Source organism: Polypterus senegalus, chromosome 1 (assembly GCF_016835505.1).
Source record: "Polypterus senegalus isolate Bchr_013 chromosome 1, ASM1683550v1, whole genome shotgun sequence".
NCBI lineage: Eukaryota > Metazoa > Chordata > Cladistia > Polypteriformes > Polypteridae > Polypterus > Polypterus senegalus.
The window spans coordinates 50603870-50616298 of NC_053154.1; the positions used below are offsets into that span (position 1 = coordinate 50603870).

Genomic DNA, 12429 nt, shown 5'->3' on the forward strand with positions numbered 1-12429 from the left:
ATGAATATTGCAAGAAATACACAGTACTGACACGCACCTAAAATCTGCAGGAAATGTTACTATTTGGGAAAAAAAACTATACCAATTTCAAGATATATAAAAGTTAACAACTAGGAAAATAAACACAGGAAAATGCTGGCTACCTTTTCTTTCAGGGATGTCAATTTCTGCAAAAGATCTGTGTTTAAAGCTGTTAGTTCTGAGCATTTTGATTCAAGAGTGTTGCACTTCTTTGTCATTTCTGATAGCTGTAAAAAAATAAGGTCAATAATTTTGATAAGCCTGTCACTGCAAAATGTATTTTCTGTGCCACAAAAACAGAAATACATCATGTTTAAATGTGATTAGTGCCTTAAAGAAGGCAAAACCTAATTTCAAAAAGGAATAGTTGTCAGCCTTCAATATATTTAAATCTCTCTCTGGAAAAATATAAACAAGACCAAAACAAACTTAATCATAATACATAAGCCACTACGGAGTAATAAAGATCTTCAGCTTTTTAAATGAAGCAGTCTAATATCACTAGATACATTTCTGAAGAACTTTCAGAACTCTTAAAACAATGAACTGACAGTGACTCGAATGCATGACACAAGACAAGTGATCAATTCACAATGTAAGCTTTAAAGCAAACAAAAATAAACATTCATTCACTTAATAAATATCCAGTTCTACAAATAAAAAAGGCAGGTAATACATTTTGGTGCATGGTAGATTACATCAGAATTTCAGGTTTAAAATCTTATGGTCTTCATAATGAGCCGTTTACCCACATAACTACAATGAGAAATTACAATATATATCAGAAACCACGTTTTAATTTTTGTTCACATCTTTCTGGATAATGATCTTTATTTTATTTTTTTTAAATGGCTGGAAGAAAAATTCCAGTAGCTGAGTCAGGTGGTTTTAAAAGGTCTCTTATAAAAACAAAACACTTCTCACTATATACATTACTTAACAAATTAAAAAAAAAAATCAGATACTTTAAAATCAGAATTACCTTTGAAATCATACATAATGAAAAAGCCATAAGGAAAAGCATTAATAAATTAAGCTTGAATTCATTTTCCTGATAAGGAAATTACTGTATATACATAATAATAAATTGATACTTTAGAGACTTAAATTGTATAATGCTACTCTCTTTAATGACAGAGAGTATGACAGAAATGCAAATACATATATATTGAATAATGATATAAAAAAAACCTTAATGGATTCAAAGACTAATGTTAAGGATTAGTTTTCTTAATAATAATAAAATAAAATAAATGTAAACATTTAATAACAACATTCACATTTAATTTAGTCTGAAGTGATCACATTCTTACATTTAGTTCACTCTGCCCAAGTTTTTCACCGAGTTCTTTGGTATAAATTTCTCTCTCTTTCAAAGCATCTCTGAGATTTTCAGTTTCTTCCAACTTTGCAGATGTTTGAAATAACATCTGCACTTTCTCAGTCAGTGACATTTCAAGAATATCATTTTTTTCATTAATCCTTGAGATGAGAAGGAAAAAAAAGTATAAACAGACAGATAAACATATAGACAGACAGATAACAAAGAATAGGTAATTCACAACTGGAACCAATAAGTAGTAATTTCTTAAAAAAGATTCACAAACAAAGTGACAAGTACAGCTGCTGACAGTGTGGGGATGTGTTGTTACCACTGGCCCTTTGACCCCTTTCAAAACCAATCAAATCACAGACTCCAAGTATCAGGATAGCTGGCCAAACACCTCATTGCCTCTGCCCAAATGCTGTTGGTTGCTCACAGATGGAACTTCCAATTTTATAATTACCCTAAACATAATGCAATATCAACAAAGAAACTGAAAACAAACAATGTTTTTTAACGGACTTCTCAACCTGCAGACTTAAAAATGTATGGTCTAAATTGAAAAAAGCCAATCCATAATGTAGACCTATATAAATACATCAAGACATCTAGAAAACTACTGCTTAGAAGAATGGTCCCAGATCTTTGATATTTTCTCCAACATTATTGAACACTCCAAAAAAGAGTGCGCTTTTATCCACATCACAGAAGGTTGAACTAAGTACTAGGCACAAAGAACCCAATATATTTATTACAAACATTTCTGTGGAAAAAAATATTTTAGTGGCTATTTAAAAGCACAAGACTTGAAACAGCTCTAACATTTTTGTTTGCCTTATCTGGGCATAAAATATTATTTCATTCTTATTTTACATTACTTTTCTGTGCTTGTTTTTCTCTCAGATGTGCAAATATCCTGAGAGCATATTATCTAAAAATAAAAAATTAATAATAATTATATATATACACACATACATACATACAAATTTATTTACTACCTCTAAGATGGGTTAAAATATAAGCATCATAAACATCAATGTTAATATTTGCAGTTCGCCATCTGTTGGAATGTATTTTGTAGTGCATGTAGTAAAAAAAATGCACTTCACACACACCGTGCTTTCACTGTCGAAGCAATCTTCAAAAACAACAAATCAATCATCACTATGCAATGTATCTCCGAAATACACTTCAGAATTCCTCCTAATGGTGACATCCCAAATTGTAAAACAATTCTTCAGTGGGTGGCTAAATTTAGACAGACGGGTACAACATTAAACATAAAATCTCCATACTATCTTCGGACAGTATGAACTCCTGAAAACATCCAAGCTGTAAGGGCATCAATATTGCAATCTTCTAGACGTTCAATGTGCAAACACTGGGAATTTCCAGGACCTTAATTTCCATCCATACAAAACGATGGTTGTATAGGAACTCACTGAGAGAGACTGGGAGAGCTGTAGAGAGTTGTTCACGAACATTCTGCAAACCGTTCATCAAGGTGCCATGAGATCCATGGAAGTTTTGCGGGAGATGTTTCTGGGGAAGGTCATCTCCCTACGCGGTAATGTTGAGTGGGCTCTCTCAAGTCGAAGGTTTATAAACACTGACCTCAAAAACTTGAAGCCCTCAAGGATGCTATTCACCATGAAATCGCAACTATTCCCCTTGAAATGGCTGAACGAATCATGCAAGCGTTTAGAAATCGTCTTGAAGACTGCATCGCTAATGAAAGCCACCACCTTGAAGAGATCATTTTTAAAACACAAATGATAAAATCTATTTTGTATACCCTTTCTTGTATTGGAATGAAATTTATTTTATCTTGTAGCGTTTTTGTAAAATAAACATTGAAAATGTGGTACTTCTTTTTGGCTGACCCTGTATAAATATATATTTATATAAATAAGCTACATACTGTACATGAACAATGCATTTGACTGCAAGCAGAAAGTTGCAATGATAATTGTTACATTTTTTTTGTAGCAAATTTCAAAGCTAATAAACATTTGATCAAAAAATGCAGAAGTTATAGTTAAAAATAACAGTAAATGTGATAATATTATACAGACAAGCCCAATAATATGTACATTTATATTTCTGATTTAAAGAAAGACGTGATATTTTGGGCAATTTTAATCATGAAAATTCCTCTTTATCTGGGATCTAAAACTTGGATTAATGCTTCAAGAACCATCTAGCAAATTGTCTTACTAATCCTAATGGCTTAAAGAAAATGACTTTTGATATTGGGAACAGCCTCTCTCTTATTTTGGACGATGTTTCCATTGTTTAGGTGGATTCATAATCAGTCAGAAGTCATACAGTTTGATATACAGTTACTTATTCTCCATATTGTTTAGAGGGTTACTTCAATGTATCCTGAAGTTGCAAGCGCCAATTTATACATCAAGCTCAGAACACGTACGCGCACGGATCGTGGCTGCCACACGTTCCCAGTGTTCATTTGACGTGTCCACTGAGCACATTCTCAGAAATTAAGGTGACATGTGCATGAGTTGCAGTACCAACCAAAAGTTGGGGGAAGCAGTGTGATAAAATTGGAAAGTGATGTCAGAGTTTCTGTTTAATATCTACATGTGACAGAAACCCGCTTTGCAGATCGTACAGGATCGATGTGCATACTTCAATGTTGGATGAATGGTCTGTGCTGAAACAAAATACCGGCATAGAAATGCATTCGTGGTGCTTTTATATTCAAGCGTCGCAATGACATGATACACTTTAAAAGTCTCACATTCCATTTTCAGTCATCTTTTTTTTTTTTTTTGCACCATCAGAATGTACATCTCCATATTTGAGCCACAGAAAAAGGTGTATTTTGCAAATAAAGTGGAAATTTCAGCTTAGATCTCAAAATGTCCACTTTAATCTTGTACTTTATTTTATCACTGAAGTAGACCGTCGTAAATGTATGTGCTTCTGGTGCTTCCTCCTGCATTGACAGCAGCGGCAAGCAGCATTCACCCCAACACATTAAATTTATGATATTCCAGCTCTCTGCACATTTAGAATCTTTAGATTTATACATGATATTCACATTTGTGGTGAAATGCATTAAAGTATGTATATTACATTTGACAGATAAATCATTACACATGTGGGGGCAACACGGTTTGCGGAGCGGTAGCGCTGCTGCCTCACAGGAAGTCATGCCCTGATAGTTTTTGTCTCATGCCCTATGCTTGCTGGAATGGGCACATCCCTTTATTGCTGGATTTAATAATTTTTCATCCATCCTTTTCAGAGATATTGTGGCAAGATGTCCTCGGAATTTAATGGATGTTTCAGACAATTTACAACACTGTGATGATATCTCGCACTGCCACCTGGTAGAATCTTCCAGAGTTACGTGAAGTACACGAGAAAGTATAAACAGAACATGCGCTTGCATAGCAGTAGCGTCCGCAGGTGCATGCGTCATGTTAAGTATAAACCAGCCTAAGATTGGAAATTCTGTTGTTTGCAAGCATTTGCCTAACTGATTATTCAAGTCTTTTATGCTGATGAAAGAGGAAGCAGATCAGCAAAACATACTTGGATTCTCACAGACTCTTTCAGAAATGGCACTTACTTTTGTGCAGTGGCAGTGATGAAGCATACTGTAAGTTATGAATTCAGATAAAAACCCTCATCATGCAAGGTAAGATATTTTGGAAATGTATCCACTGAGTGAAATACTGGGTACAGACAGATGAACAGTTTATGCAAAAGATATGATGATATTCTGAATATATTTTTTATTTTAGACAAATGTTACATTTTTTAATTGTGCTGATCTTAAGAATGAAGTTCTTGCCTACATATAAAGGTCAAATTTAAAGTACTATTCCTATGAATGTGACGCAAAAAGCTTTAATTGTATACTATTTTAATAGTTTAGTTTAAATCAGAAGTTCTTAAACAAATATGAATAGCTGCACATTATAAAGAACGCAAAATTCTCTCTGCAAATTTCATTTTGGTGTAACCTGTGCCACAAAAAAAGTAAAAAAAGGCATTTAATCTGATGAGGTTAACAAAACTGTCTTTACAGTAAGTGGACAATCTGCTAAAGAAAACAGAAATGTTATTTGTAGCCATAAATATTATTCCTAATTCACATAATTAGAGGAATGGTGGGTACTCTGCAGTGAGAGTGGGATGGTTTCAATTTGTAGGAAATTAAAAACAACTATATTCAGGAATTCTTTAGAGACAATCATTTAAAGTAAATTTGCCACAAGATTTTTGAAAAGCACCCAAGAGAGAAAACTGACAAAATGATGAAGATACAAAAAAAAAGTTAAAACCCAGAATGTTAACTCTCACCCTTTAAGCTGTTCATTAAGATTAGAAACAAGCATGTGATGTTTCTCAGCATCTCTTGTTTGCTGACTCCTTACATTTGCCAGTTGGCTTTGAAGTCGTTCTGTTTCGCTCTGTATAGCAAAGAGATTGTTTAGAAAGCAATAAAATAAAAAGAGCATTTCATTTATTGGAATAATCTATTTACTTATAACTTAAATGTTGCACACAAAAGAATAATCTCTGTATTTACATTATCATTAAGGTGCCAACGGATTCACAGAAAATGTAGTTAGCCAAAGCACACACACACATTATTGAAACTTTTTTTTTTTTTTTTTAAAAAAAGCAATTGAACTGTGCTCCTTATTTTAAAAATTGAATATGCTGTGTTACATTTTAATCATATATTAAATAAATAATTTCATTTAAAATAGATATGTTAAGGTATACGAATATTTTTATTCTAACCTTAAACATTTCAGTTTCCAAGAAATATCATTTTTATATAATTTAGCAAATTAGTTTATGTATGTTTCCTCCAAAAAAAAAAAAAAAATTCAATCCCATAGCCTTTTTAAAATAAACCAGAGACCACAAACTGTAACCTTTAGAGATGACCTGCTAGCAATCACAACAAAATTTACAAAGTATGAAAAGTGTGGTTACCAAGTAATTCATTTCTGAATCTTTTAAAGCTTAGGCTGATACTACAGTTATCAACAAAGCAAAATAATTAAAAACCCTCTTCAAAATAAACTGTACTTCCTAAACTAATCTGTGAAAATTCTTTATTCAAAGCATATAAAAAATGAAGCCAAAAGATAAAATAAAAATCTACTATATAACCCAAAAGAAAATTGTATGTTACATTTGAAACGAAAAGGATTAACACTTGGACTTCAGAAGAAACTTTAAACTCAAAATCAATAACAGGGGGAAAAGAAATTAAGATTTTAACATTGCACTGTAATTACATCTTATTGTACTACAAACATTTAAAGTTTACTTGGTCTTATCAATTGCGAGAAAAGCCCGTCTAAGACAGTACTCTGCTGGCAGAGGGGTTACTTATCTTTTTTTATTCAATCTATTCCAAGATATCCTGTGCTAATCAACCCAAGATGAACCAGTTACAAGTATATCAAAACATGAGCAGGAAACCAAGTGGTCAGAAAGAGAGGGAAAAGGTCGCTAAAATTTCATCAAAGTCTAAGCTGGTCTCAAGTTCACAAAATGGCCTGCCACACAGTGAGATGGAAAAGACAAGCAAAGGAATAGAATAGCTGGGACCTCATGATGCAGCATGGAAACTGTGAAAAATCCAAAACCAGTGAAATTAGTAGATGAATTATTTTTCAAAATAATAGAAGACTAGAACACTAGAATTACCAGAGCCTACGAAAAAACTTGTAGATCTGTCCCACCTTAAATCGCTTCTCACCTCTCCGTCAGCGTCTTTTGTCCTTTAAATGTGTGGATAAGCAGCAAATAGCAAGAAGCCTGCTATCACATCCCCCACCCCACACAGTTTTCTCAGCTCAAGTCTGTTTACCTGCGTGTCAGTTGCTTGGAGTTGTATAGAGTGAGAAGTCAAGCAAAATGACACCTTTTATAAATACTATATCATTATTTGGAACACATGCATTTCATGTGTGTTCCATGTCTAAAACAAACTATGTAAACACATTGTTAAAACAGAAACCTGTTTCATGTTTTAGTAATAATTGACAAAATGTGTATAATCTGTGAAGCCTGAAGTCCAAATATCAAATAAACACAAAGCTAACCTTTATGAGTATCATACATTTACAGCGGCTGTTACAGACTGAAATAGTAAGAATAAAAGCAGCTCACGTCTCAAAACGGACTCGTCAGGGATCAAACCAATGAAGTTTTGATTACCAGTCAACAGTTGATACCGTTGCGCCATCAAAGCAGTCATAGTAAATAAGTGTCAATGTCACACCCTAATGCGTGTTGTTTTTCTGCAGTTATATTTTTGAATAAAGCGTACTTGTTCTGTTATATTTGTACCTTTTGTGAAAGTGTTTATTTGGACTTCAGGCTTTTTTAACAATGTGTTTACATAGATCGTTGCAGATACGGAACACACATGAAATGCATGTGTTCCAAATAACGATATAGTATTTATAAAAAGACTTCTCACTCTATACAACTCCAAGCAATTAACATGCAGGTAAACAGACTTGAGCTGAGAAAACTGTGCGCTGGTAGGGGATCTGATAGCAGAGTGCTTGCTGCTTATCAACACATTTAAAGGACAAAAGACGCTGACAGAGAGGTGCAAAGGGATTTAAGGTGGGACGGATCTACGAGTTTTTTCGTAGGCTTTGGTAATTCTAGTGATATTCACATTTTCCCAGATTTCTAACCTTTGACAGCTGCCAAACAAGCTGCATTCTACAGTATCAAACAGTGTTTACACAAAGCTGAAATCAGATATACCCTCTTGTTTCCAGCTAAACCTAAAAGTAATAGTCAATGGCCAATTCTGTATCTCCCTAAGAAGCAGAAAAAGAGCTAAAAAACGGATCCTGACATACTTTAAAACAAGAAATGAGTAATGTGTTTTGTCAATGCAAAGAAAAATCTGCTTGCAACCTTGTCTATCTTTAATAAAACGTCACTTTCTCAGTTACTATTTTAAATTGATTCTTTTAAATATTTGTGTATTTAGGTAACCATTAAGTAACTGAAAGTGACATTAGACATAATAAAAGTGTACATGGACGGGGCTCGTAAGTTTATTGGCACATGCAAGCATTTACATAACCATAATTTACAAGACCACAAAATTCTTTCTGAAATGTTTTGTGAAGCATTAAAAACCACTTGTTTCCCAAAGAAAAACTAGGAATTATTACGAATGTGCACCATACAGAACAATTTTACTTCTGAATAATGATAAGATACTCTCCAAAGCGTTAGCTCAAAGGATTGAGAAAGTGCTTACTTCTATAATATCACAAGACCAAACTGGATTTATTACTGGCAGACCCTTTGCTTCAAACCTTCAGCATCTGTTTCCTGTAATATGTTCACCCATAAAATATAACACAACAAAGATCAAATTATCTCTGGACACAGAAAAACCTTTAACAGAGTCAAATGGGATGACCTATTCACCACATTGCATAAATTTGGGTTTGGCCCAAATATATCTGCAAGGATAAAATAATTTTAAATCAGTCCAGATGCTTCAGTCTGTAATGACAATATGATTTCAAAGTACTTCAAACTAGAATGTCGTTATCGGCGAGGGTACCCTCTATCACCATTGTTGTTCGCAAATGCTACTGTGCCATTGGCCATTCATTTTTGCAATACATTAAAGATAAAAGGGATTATCAGAGAAGAGCTCAAACAGAAAATATCAGAAAAGTACTACACAGAGATGATACAGTACTGTATATATCAGAGCCACAAACATCTTTACCATTTGTCGTTAATGAACTAGACGAATTTTAAAGGATATCTGGATTCAAAATCAATTTGATTAAAAGTGTGGTTTTCCAGTTAACTCTCTAGCACACTATGCTAGACGGCTATTCATCTGTTTATTTTATTAGAACAGTTTAACAATCTAGCGGTAAACATTGTAAGTAAATATAAAGGTCTTTGTCAACACAATTTTGCTATCACAATGGGGGGAAAAAAATCAAACAAGATATGAGCAGATGGTCTAGCCTGAATTTCTGATTAGAATGGAAGAATCAATACTCTCAAGATGAACATCCTTCCCAAGCTTCTATTTCTATTTAAGAGTGCCCACATATAATTTAATAAGTCAGATTTTAAAAAACTAGTCTCTTATAACCTCATTTATTGTTATTTGATACATCCATGCATTCAAAAGGTGACTCTACAAGGACCTAAAGAAGGTAATGGTGGGGCACTACCTAACTTCCAATTTTATTACTGGGTGGCAAATATACAAGCTATAAAGACCTAGAAATTGACACATTGCTGGTCAGCAATGGAAATAAAATCACTTCCTTTCGGTACACCTTTTATATGCTCTGGCATAATGTTGAGATTTGCTGACTCCGAATGCAATAGGCCTGCCGTGCCTCAGAGACCCAAGTTCGATTCCCCGCTAGGGAGAAAATGTTTTTTTTTTCTTTTTGACCTTCGCCGCTCTGCCTGTCTATCTATATAGTAATAACAATAATTTTATTATTATATAGCAGCTTCCCTGTCTGCCTATCATATAGTGCCTTTCCTTCCTAACTATCTATATATCTATCCCCTTAGCTGTTTTTTTATATATCTATTATACAGTGCCTATGGAGTGCCAAACAGGCGATTACAATGATTTTCATAATATACAGTGATATGAAAAACTATTTGCCCCCTTCCTGATTTCTTATTCTTTTGCATGTTTGTCACACAAAATGTTTCTGATCATCAAACATTTAACCATTAGTCAAATATAACACAAATAAACACAAAATGCAGTTTTTAAAATGATGGTTTTTATTATTTAGGGAGAAAAAATCCAAACCTACATGGCCCTGTGTGAAAAAGTAATTGCCCCTTGTTAAAAAATAACCTAACTGTGGTGTATCACACCTGAGTGCAATTTCCGTAGCCACCCCCAGGCCTGATTACTGCCACACCTGTTTCAATCAAGAAATCACTTAGATAGGAGCTGCCTGACACAGAGAAGTAGACCAAAAGCACCTCAAAAGCTAGACATGCCAAGATCCAAAGAAATTCAGGAACAAATGAGAACAGAAGTAATTGAGATCTATCAGTCTGGTAAAGGTTATAAAGCCATTTCTAAAGCTTTGGGGCTCCAGCGAACCACAGTGAAAGCCATTATCCACAAATGGCAAAAACATGGAACAGTGGTGAACCTTCCCAGGAGTGGCCGGCCGACCAAAATTACCCCAAGAGCGCAGAGACCACTCATCCGAGAGGTCACAAAAGACCCCAGGACAACGTCTAAAGAACTGCAGGCCTCACTTGCCTCAATTAAGGTCAGTGTTCACGACTCCACCATAAGAAAGAGACTGGGCAAAACGGCCTGCATGGCAGATTTCCAAGGCGCAAACCACTGTTAAGCAAAAGAACATTAGGGCTTGTCTCAATTTTGCTAAGAAACATCTCAATGATTGCCAAGACTTTTGGGAAAATACCTTGTGGACTGATGAGACAAAAGTTGAACTTTTTGGAAGGCAAATGTCCCATTACATCTGGCGTAAAAGGAACACAGCATTTCAGAAAAAGAACATCATACCAACAGTAAAATATGGTGGTGGTAGTGTGATGGTCTGGGGTTGTTTTGCTGATTCAGGACCTGGAAGGCTTGCTGTGATAGATGGAACCATGAATTCTACTGTCTACCAAAAAATCCTGAAGGAGAATGTCCGCCATCTGTTCGTCAACTCAAGCTGAAGCGATCTTGGGTGCTGCAACAGGACAATGACCCAAAACACACCAGCAAATCCACCTCTGAATGGCTGAAGAAAAACAAAATGAAGACTTTGGAGTGGCCTAGTCAAAGTCCTGACCTGAATCCAATTGAGATGCTATGGCATGACCTTAAAAAGGCGGTTCATGCTAGAAAACCCTCAAATAAAGCTGAATTACAACAATTCTGCAAAGATGAGTGGGTCAAAATTCCTCCAGAGCACTGTAAAAGACTCATTGCAAGTTATCGCAAACGCTTGATTGCAGTTATTGCTGCTAAGGGTGGCCCAACCAGTTATTAGGTTCAGGGGGCAATTACTTTTTCACACAGGGCCATGTAGGTTTGGATTTTTTTCTCCCTAAATAATAAAAAAACATCATTTAAAAACTGCATTTTGTGTTTACTTGTGTTATATTTGACTAATGGTTAAATGTGTTTGATGATCAGAAACATTTTGTGTGACAAACATGCAAAAGAATAAGAAATCAGGAAGGGGGCAAATAGTTTTTCACACCACTGTATAAAGTCATTCCTGAATATATAAACTCAGAGTTAGAATATATAAAGTCATTACCAAATATATAAAGTCAGCGTCGGAATATATAACCTCATTCCTGAATATATAAATTTAAAGTCAGATTATATTGATATTGATTGAAACGACTCAGGCACATTTTTTAGGAAACTAAATGAGTTCCTAATACAACGTAATGAAATAAGTTAATAAAAACATCTTCAGAAAGATATTTTTAAAAAAAACCACTGTTCAGGTAATTCATTCAAAATGATGTATGTGCCCGGCATTTTAAACACTATATTTATTTATTCTTTTTGTATGGGCGCATTTTTGGACGAACTTTACAAGCCCGATCGACTCCGAGTGGCTTCTGTCAAAGTTTACCTTTCACTAGTACGAATGAAATGACGAGCACGGAAATTTTATATATTCGGGAATATTTTTATACATTCCAACACTGACTTTATATATTCAAAATTGAGTTTATATATTCCGACGCTGACTTTATATAATCAGGCTCTGATGTTATATATACAAAATCGGGAATGATTTTATATAGAGAGACAGACAGGCAGAGAAGTCACTAGATATATAAATAAACAGAGAAGGCACATGTACTGAAAGAAAAAAAAGATCAACTGCTGCACTGAATAAGCTCACTCTAACAAGCCCCCCTTCCCCCAAACCCCAATCTGACTCTAAGTAACAGCGCAAGTACAGACGCAAACCAACTGTAAGTGTTGTTACTTAAGAGTCAATTTTTAGTTTTACATGTGCGTTGTGCTGCAGGATCAACTCATATGTTGATCTTTTTTT

At 34.5% G+C, this 12429-nt stretch overlaps 1 protein-coding gene across 1 annotated transcript in view; it reads right to left on the reverse strand.

Moving 5' to 3' along the window:
- The window catches only part of LOC120523264 (golgin subfamily B member 1-like), a 92078-nt gene that overhangs the window by 35984 nt on the left and 43665 nt on the right, over window positions 1-12429 (reverse strand). The window contains exons 19-21 of the mRNA XM_039744472.1: window positions 5681-5790; window positions 1335-1503; window positions 144-248 (exon numbers count right to left, since the gene is read on the reverse strand). Coding sequence (XP_039600406.1) covers window positions 144-248; window positions 1335-1503; window positions 5681-5790 — 384 coding nt within the window. The remainder of the gene's footprint in view (window positions 1-143; window positions 249-1334; window positions 1504-5680; window positions 5791-12429) is intronic.